This window comes from Ascidiella aspersa, chromosome 4 (assembly GCF_963924565.1).
Source record: "Ascidiella aspersa chromosome 4, kaAscAspe10.2, whole genome shotgun sequence".
NCBI classification, from domain to species: Eukaryota; Metazoa; Chordata; class Ascidiacea; order Phlebobranchia; family Ascidiidae; genus Ascidiella; species Ascidiella aspersa.
In genome coordinates, this window is record NC_139450.1 from 12,111,189 (window position 1) to 12,134,735 (window position 23,547).

Consider the following 23,547-nt stretch of genomic DNA (forward strand, 5'->3'; position numbering starts at 1 on the left):
CCAAACGCTAACCCGCACCCTAACTCAAATTTTGTGCGTTGATTTTAGAACTGTGGTAGGATTCTAGACCAGCGCCGTATTGCATGCCTGGTTTGTCCTTAATCGCTGTTTTATAATTTGGGCGTTGGTCTAGAAATTTACCACAAACGAGTTTTCAAAGTTAAGATTGCATATAATATTAATACTTCACCCACTCAAACGCTAACTCTCACCCTAACCCAAATATTGTTATCAATATAAACCACCGGACGTTATCAATATAAACCACCGAATGTGATAGGATTCTAGACCAGCGCCATCATTTGTTATATGTTATAGAGAGGTAAGAATATATAATAACCGATTTAGTAAACGTTGTTAAATCAGCTATTTAAGTTTCCAGTAGAGTTAAGATTAACCATGTGACAGACAGTGATAGATAACAGTTACAAAGTAAGCAAACAAATCATTATTTACAATTTTAGAAATTCTGTCATGAGTACTTAAAATAGTAGGCAGTGGATAAATCGCCAGGGACACATACAAATCTCCGGAGACACATACACCCTAAGTGACTATACATTATTATGTGGGTTATGTAGGTGGTTTTAATGTTGTGAGTTTGTCACAGTGTTGTAAACAGGCCATTTTAACAATGACTTGAGTCCTAGTCAAGTCATTTGCAAAATAACTTCAGTCTTAACTCAAGTCATATGTAAAATAACTTAAGTCCAAGTCCAGTCTTTCTGAATAAATAACAAGTCCCAGTCAAGTCATAATTAAGGCCAAGTCAATTCCAAGTCAAATCCTTGTCTTAAAAAATACATGTTAAGCTATTAAAATTGGGTAAATGTGTCCAATTATGAGCATTGCTTTAACTAAAAAATGCCAAAAAGCGATAGAGGGAAAGCAAATTGTTTTTATGTGCAAAAAATAGGAAAAAAACAACAAATTTTATGAAAAAATGCTGAATAAAAACACTTAATTTCAACCCGAGTCATTTTTCTAAAAGACTTGAGTAAAGTAAAGTAATTTTGCCCAAAAGAGTTGAGTCAATTCAAGTAATTTGAAAATAGCGACTTAAGTCAAGTCATAAAGTCATTACAACACTGGTTTGTCATTACTTTTATTAATGCTATATTTCTTAATCATTGTAAATTACACTGTTAGCCAGGTAAATAGTTTTAGGAATTGCCTACAGCCCAAGCAATTTACCTGGATTGGCAGGTTACATACGCATTTGAATTCCTGTGTTGACTGGGTAAATCCTCCAGAAGTGCCTATTGGTTATTTGTGTGTGGCAGATCTCACAGCTGAAAAATGGGGTGACATGGTGCATCAAAGGTCCTATGTGCATCCCACTAGTGTAAAGTATGCAAGAATTGGGGTGCATATTTTATTTTATTGGGGTGCATGTTAGGTCTGTTAAAACAAGGAGCACTTGCCATAGTACCTTTCCACAGTGGCATGTGCTCCCTTTAGTGATATACACAGACTAAAATTACTGGATAGCCTCTTCCAAAATAATATGTTGCTCAAAACTTAAAGATAGTTACTACATTTTGATTTGTGACTTGAGGGTAAATTATGCAAATCATTATACCAGCTAAACTAACAATGTATTTAGGGCCACAATTGTCTAACCATATATCTGGTTTCCTGACATATTTTTTATAATTTAAACTAGGTTGATGTTGCAGGAATATCAAATCCACAAGGCCTTGCCTTCTCACCATGTTGGAAATAAATAAATATATATTAGAAACAGTCAAAATGTTACCTAGTTCTATATGGGTTTGATATTTCTACTATGTTTAACTAAAACCCCAAACCATTATACTTCATTGGTTAATATGTAAATAATTTGAAACTAGGTGGACCAGTAAGCCTTTCTTAAAGAATGTACAAAAATCTCACTTCTGTATTTAATAGCACTCTGATTTGTCCATAGATAAGACCTCTGACATCCTTGACTTATATTGTTAAAATGCTGAACACTTGGAACTAGGAAGAGGCTGTTCATAATTTAAAAAAACATGGATTGGAAAATTTAATTTTTAATTTGAGCTACAATAATAGTACTCAATCAGGAATTTTGCCAGTAACTATGACTAAATTAGTTTAAGTTTCCGTGCAAAATTATATAATATTTTGGCTTTAACAGAATTTTTTTATTTATTCAATATGTGTTTTTTAGCCCTACTACTTTGGGTATGGCGGTTCAGGAAAATGTAGACTGTAAAAACTTGTCATCGCCCACTGTGGTGGGCAACATTGCAATATCAACATCAATTAATGCAACCAACCAGCCCATAGTTACACTTATTCCTACCAATCATGGAAGGGGTAGTGCCGGGTCCAGTATCAAGCCTGTTTTTCCACAACAGACAAGAATTATCCAAACCCTTCCAGTGGGTAGTGTAGGAACTGCAGCTCAAACTCCTATATTCCGAATTATAAAAAATCCAGCTGATTCGGTGAGTAAATGGTATAGAAAATATAGTCTTGTTAACTTGGGGGCTTTACTGTAATATGCCTTTAATTTTAGCCTGCATTAGCTGGTGGAAGTGTTATCAAAGCATCATTTACAAGTCCAATAAAAGGTATTTTGTGATATTTTTTTACTGTGTTTATATATTGAGTGCTCTTGATTTTGCTACTTTTTGGATTGCTTTTACTGTTTAATATCCAGTGAAATATAAATGTATGATAAAGTTTATTGATATTTTTTTAATATAAAGATAAATCTAAATTAGGATCATTGATGTTTTCTCAACAGTTATGAACCTACCATCAGGATCTAAGCTTGTAAATCGCACCACTCCCAAACTAAAAGTTGGCGATACCATTACAATTCAAAAATCTATTGCGTCAGTTGATAGCTCCAACAACAGAGGGACAATACAAACTATGGTTAGGAGTATATGAAAGTTAGAATGTTATGTTTCAGGAAATCTTTTTTAAAGCATTTTTTATTGAGTTGCAAAGCTAAAAGTAATCCTAGAAGCAGTATTTGAAATTTGTCCTATCTGTTAAACTAAAAACTACTTGTTCTGTTTCACCAGAACAATATCGGTTTTGTTAAATTGCTTGGGTTTTTTAGTGAAAATTTTTTTTATCAGCTTGCTTCCACTCCTGCAAAACTTGTGACTGTTGTGGCATCCACTGCAGTCCAGAGCAGCTTTATGAGCCCAACACTTGCCACCGTTGTCCCGCATGTTTCGGTTGCCCAATCCATACCAATGGTTCATCACATGTCCCCAGCTAAACTCACAACTATTTCCCCATCGTGGGCACAAAGGTATGGTGTGTATAAAATAGGAATTTAATACTTGCAAATATAGTCTTAGTAGTTTATGTGGAGTTAAATGGTGTTAATCTATAGGAAATGTCATAGTATCGTGTTAATTCATTTATTAAATTGACAGAAAATATTTTCTAAAAAACTTGTTGAGGGGCTTATTATGTCCTTTGTAACTGGAGCTATCTAGGGTTCTAGGGTTTGTTTTCAAATTTGTAGATATGTTTTACTAATGAGTTTTTTAACAACTAATTTTATTTTTGTAGTCCACACCACAAACGTTCTGCAGTATTTTGTGAAAGTACTCCACCAAGTGAAAGGTGAGATTTTTAAATGATATTCCTACAACAACAATATTGTTTAAATATGCTAGGTGTTGCGAAAACAAGTCATATGGATCTATACAGCTTTAACTAAGGAAAGGCAATTAATTTTTTACTCCCCTATATTTTTTGTCCATAAAGGTGTAATTTAGGGTTTTCAAAGTGAGTCGGTTTGACAATAGTGTGTGACCAGAAATTTTAGGGTTGATATTGAATTAAAATTTGCACATGCCAGGTTGTCTAAATGTTTACATGCCGTCTGCAAATTTTTTTCATAATTGGTATTTACATTACAAGAAGTAAAACTGTTTAAAGCGTTATTGCCACTGTTCAACTTTATAAGCCACCAGGCGAGTCTTACATCTTATGATTTTACTAATACTAGCATCCAGGAAAAAAACATTAAAACCAATGTTCATGTCTACGGTTTATACCCACATGTTTTTCTGGTGGTTTTTAAGAATGTTTTGCAAAAGTACTTCATTAAATAGTATTGTTAGACATATATATAACGTTCCGGTATCGTTTCGTTTTGGAGAAAATTATATTTTGTTCGTGATTAAAACACACTGTTTGTTTCACGAAAGATCAAAGATTGAAATCAGAAGTGTTAAATAATCAAATTTTATAACCTGTTGATGCTCTGCTGTCATTTGTCTAACCAACCAACCTAATGTGAAATTGGGACAACTGATAGTGCATAACAAACAGACCTTAATTATAGTAAGAATTGGTTCTTAACCAGAAATCTTCCAATGCTTTCTCAGTGCCTGTGGAAACTTTTCTGTTTATTATTGGTGAATGGGATAACTATTTATATTCATGTATATATCTTTTATATAAATGCCATTACCCATTTCCGTTTACCCACTGTTATTACACACTTAAACAATATCTTTTGCTTTTATGTTTGTGATTTTGAAATACCATAGTGCAGTTTTATTCTGTGAACAACTTTGTTGTTTGTTTTTTTCTGCCATAAAATCACAGTGAAAATCAAATTAAAAACTAAGCAATTTCTTAGAAAAGCCAAAATATAGAAATCTTTCACAAGTTAAGAGTAGTTTAAGTTGTTCTGTTATGTTTAGTGATGACCAGGAACCTCTTGTGTAGTGTGCGCTTGATATATGTTCCTTTTTGGTTTCCATCCCATTAAAATGTAATCATAATCAGGTACAACAATTCGGCTGTGCTCTGCAAAATTTAAGCAACCTCAAGACAAGTTTTGCTATAAGCCTGATGTTGATTGTGTCACTTCAGCAATGAACTTTATGCATGTTTGTTAATTTATTGAATAAATTTGTTACCAGTATATCAACATTTAACAAAACCAGTGGTCTCCGAAGTGGCTCTTAAACAGGTGCCATAAGACAGAAACGTTTGAATTTTTGATAGGTTATAAAATGTGTTTATGTTAACCAAGAAATGGTATTCTTTTTTATTGTGGTATATTTTATTAAACAATGTAAAAAGCCAAAAACAATCTGAGTAATAAGTTGTGATGATTTGCAACTCTTTTAAAATTGAGTACAGAGTTTGGCCACTTGATGCATTGCTTTATGAACAAGCAAGGGATTACATTAGAGAAGACTTACTTATGTTTAGTTAATCATTTTCTTTATGGCTTTGTGTTATGTTTGAAGTATTTTCTTAATATTTTTTTTACCTTTTGTTAATACAAGTATTTTTTTTCAATACAGTAAGCGCAGACGCCCCATCACCTCAAACGAAAAGGGAAGCAAAGGCCTTAGACACTTTGCCATGCTGGTTTGTGAAAAAGTTAAGAAGAAAGTCACTACAACCTACAATGAAGTTGCTGATGAGCTTGTTGCGGAATATGCTGATGCACAAAAACTTGTCTCTGACCAGGTAAATTAGAAACCAAACCATGAACTACTGAACATATTTTTAATTAAGTTCGTCTAATTGTTGTTTAGGTTGCTTGTATATGTTCTTAAAACGTTATAGTCTATTTATAATTATAAAAAGTACCCTTTGTTCATAATTATATTAAAAAAATCATTCCTTAGAATGTTTTGTTCCTGTTTCCAACGAACTGTAACTGTTTTACTATAAATTTACTAAATGATTACTGACCTAAAAATCGTTTAAGCGGCTAAAAGAGTGAACTTTGCAAAGACTAGAAATATTCCATGAGAGGTGAGTAAAAACAGTCGCTTCAGTATGTGTGAGTGTGGTCATTTAAAAGCAAAATATGTGCACAATGTCTTGTGGCTGGAACGTCGCATATAACCAAGCGACCTACTGCTTTAAAGTTGTTTTGATGCTTTGTTACCCTCATATCGGTAAACCCTTTGCCGGCCGGCAAGCGTGCCTGCACAGAGCAAACAGTTTTATGGATAGAAGGTATGCCGCTTCGGGCTGTCTGTATCCCAAGTTGAAGCGAAATCGCTTCGCCCAAGTCTCCCGAGTATAAACATGAGCTGGCTTGCTCCTTTGCTCGCTCAGCACCTGTTCTTCGTGTCGACTGTCGAGACCGCGCATAGCTTCGCCGCCTATACGTCGGGCCATTCGAGGCCTTATTATCAGGCAATTCTCGTGAAGCGTTAAACATTCACTTCAAACGCCGGAAACCTTGGCAAGTTTTTATCGAACGTAAATTCACATGCAAATTCCCCCAAATAGGGTTATCAATTGTGTAGTACTCAAAGATCCTCTGACGGCCAAAATGTCGAATTCGCGGAAAGTCGAGTGCTGGAATTCGTACAGGCAAGTTGCAAAGACGCCGGCTCTCCACAACCCTGTAAATAGTACGGCAGTACGCTCGTTGCGGCCCGCCCGGCCAATTGCCAACACAGCTATTCAGAGAGTGGCAGTCAAGTATGCGCCGGCGTTCCTTTTCACTCGTCCCGGCATTGTTTCAGCCCGCTTTGTTCAAAGCACGCCTTTCGTCGGACGTGCGAGTTTTTTTCGCTCCTTTAAGCTTCGTCGGGATCCAAAAAAGAAAGAGCAGTTCAGCGGTCGGCTCTTCCCAACAGAACGTTGCCGCGCCCGTCGGCAACCCGTCGTTACATATATTGTCGAGCGAAAGCGAGCCGCTATTATTTGTCGTTCTCGCCCGCCTTTCCCAAACACGCGCGATTCGCAAACAGGCTTCCACACGCTTTTATCCTTGTTGATTTCTGTGAATGAAAAGAAGCAGGACCCGCTGAGCGCAACGAGTCGCAGTCGGCAGCTAGCAGTCCTTTCACCACGTGGCCTTGCGATGGATGAAACCGGGGTCAACCATCTGCCGGCGTGCGCCCATGCGTGAAGCTCAATGACGAACCGCGTTTGTGTTTGCTTTATAGTTTCGAGTGGTGTTCTGCGCGACTTTTCGCTGTCGTCATCGAGTTTTGTGGTCGAAGCAGCTTGTCGCACGCCAGGAAGCCTTAGGGCCAGTTTTACATGGATAATCTACAATCGTAAAACAGGAGACAAGAAAAAGACATAATAAAAATATTAAAAACTTAAAAAAAATGTGTAAACATGTTTAGTTTACGCCAGGCTTGCGTAGGCATCTTTCAATGGCGAACCTGGATTATGTAGTGCGAAAGAAATCTTGTTTTTAAACGACAGACATGTAAACATGGCAAAGCACAACACACCTGAATAAAAAAAAACTTTTCAAGTTTGACTATATTCCACCTAACGATTCTATCTCTCATTTTTTTCAGCAGCAAGTCAAGGCTTTAAATAAATAAGAGGCATTTGCTTAGACGTGTCTTCAAGATTTTCTGGCCTTTTTACCGTTACAATGTCAAAGCTGTGTCCAAACCGGTCATACGTCCGATTTTCTTCTTTTCCGTTCAGGCCATGAGATTAGTCCGTGACTCCTCAAAATAAACCTGAAAAGTACATGTTCGTGAATATATTTTAATGTTTACATTTGTGCCCTAAGAACAGTTCACAAAACTCTGATTTTCTCCTTTTTTGTTATTAAACGTCTTTACATTAAAAAACAATCTGTTATAGTGAGTGATTAAAACTTTTCCCTTTCCTTCCTGCCCTACTATTTTGTTCGTGTTTAATTACGTACTTTTTGCTGCTCGGTAAAGCTCCTGCAGGGCTTCCTCGCTTACGCACGTTGCGCATGCTTTTGAAATGCTACCTTTTCTTAGGAGATTCTGCGTTATTTCAACAACGAGTCAAAGTTCCTCGGTTTACCAACACCCAGAAGAAACATGTTGCCAAAATGTCGCCCCTGTGAAGTTAGAATAGCTTGTACATATCACAGGTGTGCACTACAGTGGACAACATCATTTATAAGCAACGCTTTTAGCTTGGGTGTTTGGGAAAAATTCAACTTGGTGCAGCAAATGGTGGCGAACGTCGGGAGCGTACGCAAGAGGGACAACGCCCACGAAACATGTGTCGGAAACGTTGCGACCTCGAATTTGCACGACTTAAAAGCTTCCATTTCCCGCACACCCTGGATTCGGGTCAGCGCGATTTAGCGTGTCACTCGTAAGTTCTTTTTTCTGGACCACTTTTATTCTACTCACCCGATTTGCGACAGTTGCTTTTTTAATCAGTTTGAACAAACAAAAAATAACGAATGGGCGAGCCCTTGGATAAGACATCCTTTAACTAATCAAAGGAGAGTAATTTGACTTAAACATAGGGCGGTACAAAATGATGGCCACACTTTTATAAATTGGCCATAAATGATGGCCAATTTATCGGCCAGTCGAAAAACAAATGCTCGTTAGGCCGTGGACGAGGCAGCGACAGCGTCCTGTTGACACGAGGACTTCCCGGCTTTGTGCGCGCCAACACAGTTTGTTGGCTGCTGCGGTAAGAGCCTATTTGTAATCATTCACGTGAATTGGATTCGGCGCGGTCGGCTTTGGGTCGTTGTACTACGCGCGCAGGCGTGTCGCTAACTAAGTTGCGATACTTTAGCGGCGGATGAGAAAGCTTTGAAAGCACTTCGGTCCGTGCCGCTCTTATCACCGAATAATGACCTGTTTGCCGAAACAACGTCGAGCCATGGATCGAACGCATTTTTTTTAGTTTACTTTGTCGCAATAAAATTGTGTAGACCGCAGTTATGTAGCGGAAACGCAAACCAACAAGCTTGAAACAAGTTGAAACCTGTAATCCGCTTTAAATAGCAGCACCCACCACCAAATCAATCCTTCGCGCCAAACAGCGCCTTTCCAGCAATCTAGCGTCTCTCGCCAGCGCGCCCAGTGCTTTACCCATGACGTCACAAAGCCATGTGTATTGTCTCCACGCTTGAGCGGCCGCGCCTGCGTACCGCCCACCACCGGGTTACGCCGAGTTGTGTGGATCATCAAACCGCGATTCCGGTCGATCGGGCCTAAATCGGCTATGACGCCATAGCGGAATTCTGAGTGCAGAGGAATGCGCTGGACTCTAACCACGCATATGTGTATGTTGCCCGCCTGGATACAGTTTTCTTTTGAATCACTGCCCAATCGCAACGTGTGCGCTCACATTTGCAGGGTACCTCGAGGGATTGAAATACTCATGCTGAGAGATTGACATTTCACTTTTGCCTCGCGGTTTCTCTTTATACAGCATGGGAAGGCGATAAATTGTCACTGATACCTATTGTTAATACACCTATGCTAAGTAACTACATTCATCTCTGCCCCCAACGTTTCAATAAATACCGCACATCTGGTGCACTTAAATGTATTGGTACATGACATAGGAGTTTTCGGCATTTAAACAAAGTCTGCTGAAAGAAACGCGAAACCTAACTTATTTGTGTTGTGTTCTAGTTAGTTTCGTTTATAATTCGAGCTGTCTCCGACACGTTCATTTACCTATTGCTGGTTAATTTTTAACTTTGCCACATAAGCCACCCGCAGGTTGCCACTCGCAAGAGGTTCGGGTAAATATTTACGGAAAGTTGATCGTTTATTAGCGATTCAAACTATAAAAGTTTTGGCCTGCCTTGTACACGATTATTCCCATCATTTTGAGGAGTTGTATTGTGTTTGTTCACTGGAATGTGTCGCGCGAGAGAGCGTGATCGGTAAATTGTTGGTCCCCGGCGTATGCTAGATTAGCGCCCACGCGTACGCAAAAAAACAATTTCCGATAAGTTGGTTTCTTTTAACACACCTATTCTGGCCCTTTCGTAAACCTATCCCTAAGCGAGTCTTAATGGTTAAGGCATTTGGTGGCGTTTTTCTAAGTAATCCTATAGGGGTCTTACAACAACACTTTATTTAGTGTTCTGAACACGCAGCATATAACTGCTGCTATCCACTTAATGGAATGGAACTGAGAACGAAAACGAGTTATGCATTTTATACAATATTGAACGTTTTTCTGAATTGTATCGAAAACCTTTATTGCTTCCAAGGCCAAAGTGGACTATACTTGCTTCAGTAGAAAATTGTCGCCCATGATTTTATACGTTTAAGATATCTTAAACGTTCATGCCTTATATTTCAAAGTTTTTACTTCAAAAAAAAATATATTTTTTATTCCTAAACAGTACGACCAGAAGAACATCCGCCGGAGAGTTTATGACGCGCTCAATGTCCTCATGGCAATGGACATCATCTACAAGGACAAAAAGGACATCCATTGGGTTGGACTACCAACCAATTCTGCTCAAGAGGTTGTATCACTACAGGTGAGTTGATGGGAAGCCATTTAGCTGAATGCGTTGTCTCTATAAAACACCACTATCGTTAATTCCTTAATAACAGTCAAATGATGATCGAACTTTTGGACTGACTAGTTAGATCGGGCCACCCGCGATTTGTTTTCTAGACCTCGACATAGAAAATCAAAGTTTCGCAACACTTTCTTTAATACGACTTGCGAACTGTCGCGGGGTTTGGTCTGCTTACCAATGTCGTGCGCACAATATTCCATGCTACACTTTCAACAATAGACTATTTTGTTCCAGTAGAAGCCAGAGCACAATCTCAATCGTGTACCTAACGCATTTGAATAACCCACGCAAAACTCGCTTATTCACACTTCCAAGTTTAATTAAAAAGCGTTCTGTTTAACTGCAAAAAGTGTACTGTGTCCACAGTCACTCCATAATGCGACTTCAATATTAAAGTATCTATCACCGAATTGTTCAACTTTATCACTGGTAATTTCAGTTTAGAGGTTGGTTGAAATGTTGCCTGAGTGTGACAGTTTTGATAGTAAAACGCTAGAAAAGCACTGATTTAAATTCAGAATTTAGATTTATTTTATGTAACATAAAAAATTAATAAAGCGAACATTGAAGCTTCCCTTTTTCAACCGCTAGGCGTGTCAGTTTACACTTTTCATCACGGCTTCACAAACTAAGCTAAGGGTAGTGCAACGAGTTTTTAAGTGTCGTCAGTAAGGCTACATTAATTGTACACAAAGAGGTTTATCTATGATACTAGTAATTTTTTTGTTTAGGCAATGACAAAACTAATTTAAAATTACTTATGCGTATTAATGCGACAACAAACAAATGTGTTGTTTAACGCTGTTGACCAGAAGTTCGCGAAAAGTTTGAATTACATCAAAGATGTTGCACACTAAAAAAAATTGAAGCCCTGCTTTACAGAACTATTATGACTGCTTGTTTTAGGTTTTGATAGTTTAACTTCTCATTCCCAAGTTAAATAGTCGAGAACCTGTTGGCCTCTAAAGTAGGCAGGTAAACTTGTAGATAGACAAAACCCAAACTGGCACTGATTGTCGTGCTGTAATACGATCCAACAGAAAAAACGGTAAATACAGGTTTTGCGAAGATTTGCCTTCACGTTACCTCCATTACGTCATTGACTTTGTGCGCAAGCAAAGTTCACCAGCAGCCTTCGCTAGCCAGCAGCGGGCCCCTCTGAATACTTTAACCGCGTTTTGTTTTACGATATTGTTAGGTTGACGCCACTGGTTAAGGTCAAGCGTGGAAAAATCGCGATTTTTAGCCTTCGAACGTCAATTTGCGGCATGCGTCGCTCGCCTACGTGTTTTGCCGTTACAAGCGAGAACAAACGGCGATTTTCGTGTTGCGTTCCGCATTTTCGACATTCCTGCTGCCTGTTTCGCCCAGCAGCGCTATCTCGTTTGATAACAGCACTGCCTTGCTCGTGAGTGCGTAATGCGCTCTTGTTGTGTGTTTACAGTTTTTCCCCAAAAGTCTGTTTTTGCCTACGATGTTCAGTTGTTCAGTTATCATACATTCGTCCTAAATAGTCCTAACTGTGCTTCCATAAACAACGACATGTTTATTCGGAGCCGTGGTGAGCACAATGCTTTCCTTAGCGTAACGGCGTGACCTCTTTTTAATAATGCCACGTATTACCGTTTCCTGGTTTTGTATGCCTGATGTCTCCCATAACACACAAATTTAGAAAATTTGTAAATTTAAACCCGCAAGATCAATTATTATGCACCCTTCGAAATATTCCTGGTATTTTGTCATTTTTTTAAAAAACGAGTTTTTGCGTTGGGCGTTGATGCTTTCCCACGCAATTTTAAGTGAGGTTTTGATTACCTAAAGAATTTTCGGGAGACTGTCAAGCTCTACACTAACCGGCCACAGCGCGCCTGCAAATACCAGGAATCTTCAGGTGCAATGTGAAAGCGATAGTCAAATATTTTAGGAAATAAACCCAACTCCTGAAGCGTGTACGTTGAAATGATTTATATTAAATGGCAATAATTTACTGATCGCATTTTGCAACCCTATTTGTATTTACTTTGCAGAAAGAAAAGGAAAAGCGCGAACAGAGAATTCAGCAGAAGACCTTACAACTTCAAGAACTCATACTGCAGGTTTGTTTTCGTTCCATTACGGCGTGCAGCCCATACAGTTTTGGTCGCCATCAGCTTTCGCGACGGAAGCTGCGACATCCACCAACCTATAAGTGCGTGCGATAAACACAACCCATATTCGACGGCAATTGTGTAACTTCAGTCTGTAACGACGCCCGGCTTTTAACGCCGTGCCTCGCTCGATTGTTAACCTAATTGTTTTTCTAGTGTTTCGATTTCCGTCATTTGTTTAAGCGATTGAAGTGGGATTTCTGTATGGCACGACTCCCGTTTGGCTGATGCAGTTTATGCTTAATAAATTATTATCAATATTGAAGATTTGTAAACGGCTCAAGCTAAAACTGCGATCCGACATGGCTTAAAACACTGTCGAGTGCATTTAATGTGTATTTTCGATGGCTTATTGCTTAACAGGTTGCGCCAAACACCGACCTTTTTCTCATTTGTTTAGCCATTTTGCTCGGCTTACTTGTTTTTTTTTCGTGTAGTGGAAAAGAAAGTAGACAACTAAAGTGGCCACCAAAATCAAACGTACTGTACGTTTTCCTAAAAGTTTGCCTAAACAGACATATGACAAACTCACAGGATGTATCTAGCATACCTCGACCTACAGTAAACGATTTTTTTGCGTTTTGCAGCAAATTGCCTTCAAGAACTTAGTACAGCGCAACAAGCGAATCCAGCAGACCCAAGGCCCGCCAGCCGACAACTCGTCAATCCAGCTGCCTTTCATTATTGTCAACACGAGCAAAAAAACAGTCATCGACTGCAGCATCTCAAACGACAAGTAAGTTTTGTTTGCAGTCCTTACCTTTACGAATCGATAACGTCTGCCATTCATACACGAAAAACTGGCACCTGGTTGTCTTGCCGGACGTAATAAACTTTTATTGCTAGTTAATTACCGAAAAAAGGCAGACTCATCTGAACGTTAAAAAGTACATGTTCAATTGCTCGTTAATTCCGGTAACAAACCAGGCACCATTCTGGCAGAAATTAGTGGATCGGAGCCATGTCAAAGATAGCTGAACAATTTCGCTAAACAAACCATGTCGTGTTCAAGTTAGGAAGGTTTTTGGTAGTAGACTTTTCTAAAAAAGCTTGGCACTTAAACCTAATTTCGAGGGTCCTATTTATATTTTTTATTTCGTTAGAAAACTATTCCCAGTCGAATCTAATATAGACCTAAGAAACATTTCAGTCGATGTAGGGCAGGGGTTCTTAAACTGAGGTCCATGGACCCTTTGGGGGTCTGTGAACTAGTTTTAAGGGGTCTATGAAGGCCTAATTGAAATGTTATCATTTTAAAAGAACAATTTAATTATAAATAAAACGGTTTTGCACTGTATTTATTTTTACATTTTACTTTTACATTTTTTAAATCAGAATCAACATATATATGGAGTCTATTTGTATTGTGGCGTCAATTTATGCCGCCCTTTTTTGAAATGTTCTTACCTACCGTGGTCCACGCGAAGCAAAAAATAGCTGTCCGCGGTAAAAAACAGTTTAAGATCCCCTGACCGAGGGAATAATATTTTCAGTCGGCAGTAGTATGACTTCATGTTTTACGAAATGCGTTTACCTATACGTTAAGTCGAGCCTTGTCAGCGAACTCTATCAAGCAATGAGCGGCACCTTTCCTTTCAGGTACGAGTACATGTTCAACTTCGACAACACGTTCGAGATCCACGACGACATCGAGGTGCTGAAGCGCATGGGAATGGCTTACGGGTTGGAAGCTGGCAACTGCACGCCCGAGAACCTCAAGACCGCCCAAACCCTGGTGCCGCCCGTACTCAAGCCCTACTTACGAGGTATTGGCGGTTTATAGTTGAAGCATTTTGCGCAGTCCTTTCACTGTTGAGGCGAACTTTACTGGTACCTTTTTCACTCTTCGGAAACGACTGGGTTATTGATGTATCACTTTACCGCCCCGGAATATCAGGCGACTCATTTTACTTTAGATTTTCTTTGAAAAGTCTTTAAGATTTTTTTTAATTGATTCAATTAAAATGTGCGGCAACCCTTGGGCGCAGTTGGCGAAACAGACTGAAAGTCGCCTTGAATACTCGCTCGGGAGTTTCCATTTATTTTCGATGCTTTTGCTTTTCTCCAGAAATGGCCGGATGCCGAAGGGAAACAGTTCCAGCTTCGACTAGCACCAAATATTCTATCCAGGACGCGCCAAGGATTTTACCCTCGTGAGTGCTGGTATATTGTTGCAGCTTGTACGTGTTATGATTTTATCACTAAGTACCGCCGTCCAACTTGAATAGCAAAAATTTGCCAAATTGATAAATTTGAAACCTGCTTTTGTTATTTTCAGCTCTTGGGACCAAGTTCTGTTTTAGTGGTTGGAAGCTTAGTTTCCTTTTTGATTGGATATTTATAGCTAAAAATAATAAATGATCCTGTCACAAAATCGGCGCCGATGTTACTTTGCCTCGGGAACCTAATCCTAACCAATAATATTGCACATCACTGACCGCGCGCTGATTTTCCGTCTGTTGTTGCGCAGAAGTGAGCTGATGAACGTCGGGGTGGAATGTGAGACGATCACGACTCTGGTGGAAGACGGACTGGACCACACGCTGCAACAAACCATCAAGACCGAGCCCGACAACATGCTGGGAACCTGCTTCTCCCTAAACAGAAACGGTGATCCCGACGACCACGAGGTAGCCATGGTCACCAACAGCAGCCAGGTGGGCAGCAGCTCCTACCTCGCCGGAGGATTTACTTCCTCGTCCCGTTCCTCCTCCGGGCTTCACAGCGGGCTCCTCTCGTTAACTCCCGGCGGCAGCAGCAGCAACACCGGCATCGAGTCGGACCAGGATTCGTGCGACTCGCCGCTCGACGTGGTTTATGACACCTGAGCGTCCTCGCGCGGATTTTTAATCTCTCTTAGGACGTGCGCTGCTGGGTGGCTTTGTTGACGACAAGCTTCTCTTTTGTCCGTTTTGATTACTGGCTAACGGAACTGTCTGCGCAGTCGTGTCCTGACTTACCAAGCCTGTTGTGGGACTTTTGAGGATACGCTATGCGCCCGATGTGACGCCTATTGTACTTTCGAGCCTACCGCGGGGCATTAATATCAAATGCGTCTCGAGAATTATTAGCCATAAAGTTGTTTGGTTGCGAAAGCTCGATTACCTTATTAAAAAGCTCAATTCTTTTTACTTAGTCAATGTAGATTTATTGTAATTTCGCATCGGCGGCGTTGTCGCTGTAACATTATACCAAGCCCGGTATAGGTGTGTTGCTTCACTTGTCACGTGTTTTTGGTCTTCTGCGCTTTTACGTAATCAGATCATACATTGTCTTAGCGATAGAGCTAATGATAAGCTGGTATCTAGTTCGTGCCGAAGCCCCCAGCCTGATTCACTCCATCTCTTACGTTTGTCACGATTTGTAGCACAAGGTATTTTTCTAGACTGTGTTTCCGTTTTTGGTCACCGAAAACACCAGGCAAGACTTGGCGGGCGGTGCTTTGTTTGCTTTTGTTGCTTTGGCTCGTTGTTATTACTTCTATTGGAATTCTAAACTAAGTATGTTGGATTGGTAGTTTCATTTGACAACATTATGTTATTTAAATCGTCTTTGCATTTCAATATATACCTTTTTGCAAGCATATTTATGGAATGCATCCAAATTTTGACAGTCAATTACTCATTACCGCAATCCATAAATTTGATTTTAGATTGTGCCTTGCAATAAATATAAACGTATTTATGTATTTGTAGACTTAAACAAGCGCTATGGAACGTGCTTTGTCAACCAAAGTCTACGAATGCCGTACTTCTTATAATAGTTTCTTGTCTCCCGTCTCCCACCTTACCGTCGTCTATGCGCGAGTCGCCATGTACAAAAACTTCCTCTCTCCAAGTTTCAAACTATTGCCTGTTGTCTCGTCGTATTGGTTGTCATTAGGCCAGTTTTCGGCCACATTGAATGTCTCCCATTTTTACCTTTTCCAGTTCCCACCCTGCAGGTCAGTTTAAAAAACGGAGCCGTAAAATAAATTGACGTTCTTCCACTCTGCTGTTGCGAAGCCGCCTTTGCTTCGGATTTTGGGAAACTGAGCAGTTAGCTTTTTTGCGTTACGTAAAAAAGCACCGTCTAGTAGTTGTTGTTTTGTACGAGTCGTGCGTGCTCAGGGATGCGCAGCTCCGCCGCTGCCACAAATCGCTTCGCTCGTTACCTTTTCTGGGCGGACGCTAAAGTCGCGCCTACCAGAGAGAGGGGCCTGGAGACGTTGGTGAAGCTTGGAAAAGTGATCTCCTGTGCTCTCACTCTGTGGACCCGCCTGCCGGCAAACATTGCGAGATTTTCAAATAAGGTTAAACTCATAATTTACCCGTGTTCTATTTTGCGCGTTGTATATAGTTGTAAAGTGCGATTTGGTCGGACCTCTCCATTCCCTTGCTTTCTCACGATTAAAGCCGCGTCGGGTTTAGGATTGAACCTAATTGTCCGCTAAGAAAAAGGCGATTCCCGCGATACAAGGTGTGATGCCACAGTGTAGTGATTGTAACTTTGCGTTTTACCACGCGAACTCTTTAGTGCTTTACGCATGTCACCTTTTCCTATCGTACGTATTTTGCATGCGAGCGCCACTTCTTTTTAAGATGGTAAGAATAGTCCGTTTGTGAACGATTCATTGCGCGCTGAACGTTGCATAATTAACAGCTCGAACAATCCAGCAAACCACGATTTAAAGCGATCTTCGTACGTATGCGCCGTGTTCGTGTCACCTGCCGTGGATCGCCTTGTATATTCTCCCGTTCACACATTCGAGATATTTTTGTACTTCTTCATTGTCTTCTGCACCGCCCCACCTACTATATTAATTCGGACGTCATGCGTCCGCACTTTTAGTAACTGATGTGACGCATTCACGCAACTTTATGGGTGGCGTTGATTCGCTTTCTCTATGTTTTCGCTTTGCTTTGACGGTTGTTTTGTTACTTATGCTAAACAAATTTATCTTTCCGCCGCGCCGTTATAAAAGCATACAGCGATATTTTATAATTGAGTATATAAAATGACGCGCGTTTGGAGTTTCTGGATAATCCCCCTCCTGAACGTCCTCGATTTTACTCTGCGCTGCCTAACTCTGTGGCGTCACTTCATGCAGAAATAAAGATTGTGTTTTGTACGCGTTTTTTTCAATTTTTGGAGACTAGGAATTGCGAGAGTTTGCGATAATGGAAATGCTCCAGATAAAGCTTCTCGTAAAATATTACCAAATATATGCGTTTGCCAAAGTTGGAGATATCATCTTTAGGTTATAATCTCTCTTTGTTTCATTAAATAATTCTAATTCTACAACAACTAGGGCATTGGTTCTCAAGCGTGGACAGGAAATGTCTTCCAAGGAATTTATTGTGAAAACCTTAAGTTTATAATTGTTTGTATAGAACAAAAAAAACTTCTGTAGTGACTAGTGTTGTAAAGAGTTTGTTAGAACCATAATCATCTGATCAGGGTGGCAGCGACCAAGCGACACATTTCTGCTGTGTTTACCGCAAAGAGTCACCGATTACCTTATATGAAAAACGTCCTTTCGCACTCACATGAACAGATACTGTTTTTTTGCTCAAACAGGTTTATTTTTAATGTTTGACACCAACATGAAAAATTGCAAGGCATTTAGTGAAATGTGTGTTACAGTCCTACCTAGCGAAACTTATGACAATCCTTGTCATGGGCAGTCCTCTTCAACTCTGGCTAGTTTTCCATTTTTGTCAATCGAAATAATTCGTCTACATGTGTGTCAATGATAACCCTGTATATTTAAGTTTAATATATCCAAGTGACACAGTATGTCGTCTAAAAAGGCAAAATCTTTATTCCATTCGGGGTCGGAGAGCTCGGGTTGTTTTTTAACATTTCCCAAACTTTGGAAATGTTTGGTCAGCTCTTTAAAGCCCTACTGGTGCAAGTCCCTTTGCCGACCCTATCATGGCTGGCGCTCCATCCGTTGCGCTGGCAGTTAGTTTTGTTATGGGAAGCTTGACTTATAACAAAAAATAGAAAATATGTTTTAAAACGAGAAATATATTTCTCTTTTTTGTAAAGTATTGTCCTACAGAAAGTTTTCATGCTCCACTGCTTTTTGGCTGCTTGAGCGCGTTTAGTTGCGCCCCCACGTAAACAAAAAATATTAAAACTACAAGCTCCGACGTTTCACTTGGGCAAACTCCTCTTCGCAAAAAGATGAATGCACTGTGTCCGTTTGAGAAACCCCGTTCTAGACGTTTCAGCATAGTTTCAAAGTAAAAGTTTTGAGTTATAAACCAAAGCTGTAACCTATGAAACTGTTACCAGTTTTTAGTTAAATTTTGCATTTTTTCAGAGATTAAATGTAGTCTTATTATATATAAAATATTTTTTCTGTGCTGCTGGTATGACTGCTCGTCACAATATCGTGGAGTATGTAACATACTGTGTCTTGTACATGGCTGCTGTGCTTTGCAACAAGTACGTTTTGAGCTCCTTAGGTTTTCAATATCCAACTATTTTTCAGGGATGGCAAACCTTGGTTGCATTTGCCCTTATCTCAATTTTCTCTGGTAAGTATAGTTCTGCTGAAATATGTTCATAAACATATCTTGCCTTACCCCAAATCACTCCCAATATTATTTTACAATTAGCCAAAAAGGGGCGCTCTTTCACTTATGTACGTGAAAATTAATAAAAAAAAAAACTTTCTTCAAATGCTGCATACCACAACGCACATTGTTTGGGTTAGGGTGCGGGTTAGCGTTTGGTTGAGGGTGGTTCAAGTTATTATTAATAATAAACATAATAATACTTGACCCACCTTCACCCAAACAATATGCGTTGTGGTATGCGGTATTATTTTGTTTTATTTTTTGCATAACTTTTCACTTACATAAGTGAAAGAGCGCCCCAAAAGGTTTATGGCAAATTATGTACTGTTCAAATTCAATTTGGGGCCTAAGTAAAAAGCATTAATTTATAATACTCTTTTTTAGATTTGTTTTATATGTTCCAGTTATGATATTTACAATTACAAATATTCTTTGCTTTATACATAGGAAATCAACTCAAAAACATTACGTTGTCAGAACTGATGCCATGGTTTCCTTCTATGATTCTTTATGTTGGAAGTTTGTATTCTGGCTCAAAAGCTCTTTCACGCACACCTATCCCAGTCTTTCTACTTAGTCATGGTGCTAGCGATGTGATATTAATACTATGTGATGATCACCTTCCAACTGGTGCTGTTCATTTTGGTATACCCCTTAAAATGACTGCTCTCATGCTTGCACTGTGGAGCATGCTTGTCAATGCTGATTTAGCAGACTTGTCATGGATAATGGTGCATGCCGTTTTCTCGGGTTCTTACAGAGCAGTAGCCTACTGGTACACAAGTCCACAGTGGTCATATCCAAACCTTAACCCTGTGCAAAGACAATCCCTAAACAACTTATGGGGAACTCTCACATTGCTTTCTTCAGCATATATTCTTGGTCACCACAGTGTGGCAATGCAAGAGTTCAACCATTTGGGAAATATAAACTTCTACATTGGCTGTTTTTGTAGCGGTATCTTAGGTTGGGGAGTGAGTCGGTTGTGGAATAAAATTACTCCTGGAGTGCTGACTTCAACATCCCAAATGATTCAAACTGCTGCTAAAGTAATTACTTTGCTTGTGTCTATGCATTTGTACCCAGTTAAGCATACTTTAGTTCTTTGGTTTGCAATTCTATGTGGTGTAGGAGGTGATATCAGCCATATTGTAGGGAGTATGTTTGATGAAACTGACAATTTAGAACATGAAGTTAGAGATATTCTCATAGGTACTTAAAAATATTTGGTCTGAAAAAAATGTGTTACAAAAAAATTGATTTGTCGCTCTGTATTTTTATATGTTATAAAAGAAAACCACTCTTTAACCTCATACAAATTGTTGTCATTGTGAGCCACTGTGTCTTTTTTAGTAAATCTCGCTTATGGATGAGAGTTCCGACTTTTATTTGCAGTAATGGCCTGCTCGTTGGGCATTCGCAATATCATCTCTTCAACTAAAGTATCATCTCTTCAACCTTTTTATCTGAACTACCATGTTTTCATTTAAATATTTATAGCAAAGTGCAATATTATGCGTTTTACACTTTTGGTGATGTGAAATAAACTGGAGATAAATAGCATTTTTGTTGCAAAAGGGAAAAAAACATGTCTAATCAGAAAAAAATGGGTTTTACAATTAATCATGGCACAACCAATAATGTATTGTTATCTTTGACATTCAATTGCAAATAAAACACTTTCCAATAGTTAATGCAGCACAATGTACAACTCAAAACATAAATACATATTACATTCATTACCACATTTGATACATACAGTGGCAGCAATTACACTATCAATAACTGTTTTTTTGATTTGGTTGAGGTTTAAAATGTTACAATTCGACTTTCATGATGTCCAGCTTTCTTTAAACTAGGCAGGCAAGCCAACTCAACCATCGGTTTTGGACCACAGAGAAACACCATGCTGTCGATGCTTGGCGCAGGAAGATGTTCTCTAACCATATCCTCTGTGATAAATCCTGTGGAGTATTGCCAACCTAGAAATAGAAACACAATCGTTAAATTATGTAGTAGCAAGCTTACACAACACAGTAAACCTGAGATACCTGTAGGGGGCCTGTCCAATGTATACCACAACTTGAAATGTCCTGGATCTTTAGATAAACATTCTTCTAACTCTTTTCTCACCAAGATATCATCCTCTGTCTGGAAATCATGCACATAATATTTATCACTAACCTTGGATGGCAAATTACCCAGCAGTTTGCTTTCACACATTAACAAGTTCACTATTTTTTTATTATACAGCTTTAATCTATTACCACCAGCATTATTACCTGATTAGCAAAAATTATCCAGATTTTAGATTTATCTGTTGGATCCTTCAAACATTGTCTAATTAGCTGTAACATAGGTGTGATTCCTGTTCCACCAGCAATCATTCCAATCTGAATCAATAAGTTTTACAATAAAATTACTGCGAAGCTATTGTATACTTCTTTTTTGTAATTTTACCTGCTTTGTTCTTTTGCAATAGGAAAGCCCATCCTTAATGTAGCGAACCGAAAAAAGCCCCTTTCTCTTATATTTAATCAAACCACTTGGGCCTCGGACATCAACAGTTTGTCCGATGGGAAGGTTTTCTAGGTATTGAGACATTTTTCCACCATCTGGATATTTGGGATGTTGATTCCGAAAATATACCTTAAAAAAGTAAAACATCTTATTTTACTACCAAAAAAATATTATCTTCACCTTTGAGTGATCAAAAGTACCAATATTAATATAAAGAACTAGAAATAGTCTTCTTATATTTCACATTGATTTTCTTTTTGTTTTCTAATCCACCACAGTTAAGCAAATGAACTCATATTGGAAAAACTTGATCTTGAAAAAATCAACAAAAGGGTACCTTGATGACAAGGTCCATGTGACCCTTATCATCATCAGAAGTCACCGGTGTGTAAGGTCTCACCACCAACTTTCCATCTACCGTCGCTGAAAGGAAAATGTGCTTTCCTACTGGTAATCCTAGGATGTGATTGCTTGAAGGCAACTCAAAAATAAATTTCCTGAAAGCCAAAATTGAATAGTTGTAAATAGTGACTGCAACTTAAGCTATTTCTTGTTCAGTAGAAGTTTCTTTGGGTGTCTTATAACAGAAATGCCCAAATATAAATAAATGGCAATCTTAAGTAGGAGCACTATTTTAAAGCAACTGTTGTTCGGAAAGTATGGCAAGTGCACCGCAATTTTTTTAACAGACTTGACCTGTGCCCCTAAAAAATTAATATGCAGCCAGTTTTTTTGACCTTAGATGCACCCCAATTTTTTATGACGTTTACCAGTGATATGCCATACTTTTCAGACATGGTATATGTTGTGCCTTCTGAAAAAGATGCAACTTTCTAATATACATTATATATAAAATTGTCGGAATACAGTACACCAATGAAACTTGAAACAAATTTTTCTTACAACTATACACAGAATTTAATCAAAGTGGGTAGAATTGCCACCGTGATGATTTAACCTTATGAGATAAGCAAACACTGGTACAACTCTAGGTTCTTGAAGCATTTTTTTTAAATGTCTGTCTAAGAAATGGTCTTTCGAAGAGCCTACTAAACACTAGGTTTTATAGTGGACCCCTGTCCTAAAGCTGTTGCACTACTCATGTTTCACATTTCAAGTTATCATGGTTAATCAGACAAAAATACAAATCTATAATATACATTATTGGTAATGCTACCAAATTACTTTTACCAAGCATGTGTTTAACTTAATTTTTATGTTTGCATGTCGATTTCAATCAATTTATTTTATTTAAACCTGGTGTTGTGTGATATTCTGTCTTTGCGTACAAGCTTGAGAGGGTACTTGACTTCAGGATCAACCAGAGTTATTGGCGCTTCACTGTTGCATAGTTTATCAGCAAATAGAGCCGCTGCAGTGGCTGCTACCGCAGTGAGGCCGAATCCAACTATTGAAGCTGTAGACTGTCACAATAATTAAGAAATGCTTAACGGGTTGTTGGGGTTAAGCAATCAGTTTTTAAATAACACTAGTTGCGTTAACAGATTCTTTACATATCTGCCCATAACAATCAGCTGAAGTTTATTGCCCAGCAGTTTAGTTGTATAATTTCTTAACGAAACGCCGTTTAAGATATTGATGAAAACAGCAAGGCTTGCGTTAACTAGCAATCTATTTCGTTAAATAAAACGATACTTACAGGTGGTTTAACTTCGGACGACATTGCTCGATTCGTTTCAGCGTCTATTAAAAACAAGCAACAACGGCGTAAATTCAGACCACTGACAAAATTGCCGCACTTCCCTGTCTCCTTTTTCCTTCCTGAACTGATGCGCCGTGCTGATTTACTTTGATGAACAACAGCAAACCTGGGCCAGCCAATTGAGGCGCACCTCCCTACACTCAAACAAAAAGCTGCGTAAGCGTTTCACTGCCCCTTCAAGCGATACATACCTTTCGGTTGGCATGTTTCGAAGAAATGAAGGAGTTTTGCATTTTTAAGACCGGTAGGCAAAAAAGATGAACAAAAAAAACGTCGAACTTTATATATTAATGCAGGTTACCAAATGTGTTAGGCACAGTC

At 39.0% G+C, this 23,547-nt stretch overlaps 3 protein-coding genes across 4 annotated transcripts; 2 read left to right on the top strand and 1 right to left on the bottom strand.

The window, feature by feature from the left end:
• The first annotated feature begins 2,192 nt into the window (after positions 1-2,192).
• On the top strand, positions 2,193-17,498 carry LOC146147897 (uncharacterized). The gene is made up of 12 exons (XM_083386440.1): positions 2,193-2,456; positions 2,528-2,582; positions 2,759-2,892; positions 3,102-3,280; positions 3,547-3,600; positions 5,304-5,472; positions 10,082-10,222; positions 12,295-12,363; positions 13,002-13,150; positions 14,014-14,180; positions 14,483-14,567; positions 14,885-17,498. The coding sequence occupies exons 1-12, from the start codon at positions 2,193-2,195 to the stop codon at positions 15,240-15,242; spliced, it is 1,824 nt and encodes a 607-aa protein (XP_083242566.1). The 3' UTR covers positions 15,243-17,498.
• Positions 17,499-18,559: 1,061 nt separating this feature from the next.
• On the top strand, positions 18,560-20,540 carry LOC146147898 (UDP-N-acetylglucosamine transporter SLC35D4 homolog). Its single transcript, XM_083388673.1, has 2 exons — positions 18,560-18,941; positions 19,431-20,540. Exons 1-2 carry the CDS (start codon positions 18,776-18,778, stop codon positions 20,201-20,203), a joined length of 939 nt encoding a protein of 312 aa, XP_083244799.1. The 5' UTR covers positions 18,560-18,775; the 3' UTR covers positions 20,204-20,540.
• Positions 20,541-20,606: 66 nt separating this feature from the next.
• Positions 20,607-23,371, bottom strand: LOC146147899 (NADH-cytochrome b5 reductase 3-like). Of its 2 annotated transcripts, XM_083388672.1 has the most exons (7): positions 23,164-23,368; positions 22,761-22,927; positions 21,841-22,000; positions 21,444-21,632; positions 21,266-21,376; positions 21,035-21,134; positions 20,607-20,965 (listed from the first exon to the last, which is right to left on the bottom strand). In XM_083388672.1, exons 1-7 carry the CDS (start codon positions 23,185-23,187, stop codon positions 20,793-20,795), a joined length of 924 nt encoding a protein of 307 aa, XP_083244798.1. In that variant the 5' UTR covers positions 23,188-23,368; the 3' UTR covers positions 20,607-20,792. The 2 variants fall into 2 exon arrangements, with proteins under 2 accessions (XP_083244798.1, XP_083244797.1); XM_083388671.1 differs by having other exon boundaries at positions 20,607-21,134; positions 23,164-23,371.
• Positions 23,372-23,547: the final 176 nt, after the last annotated feature.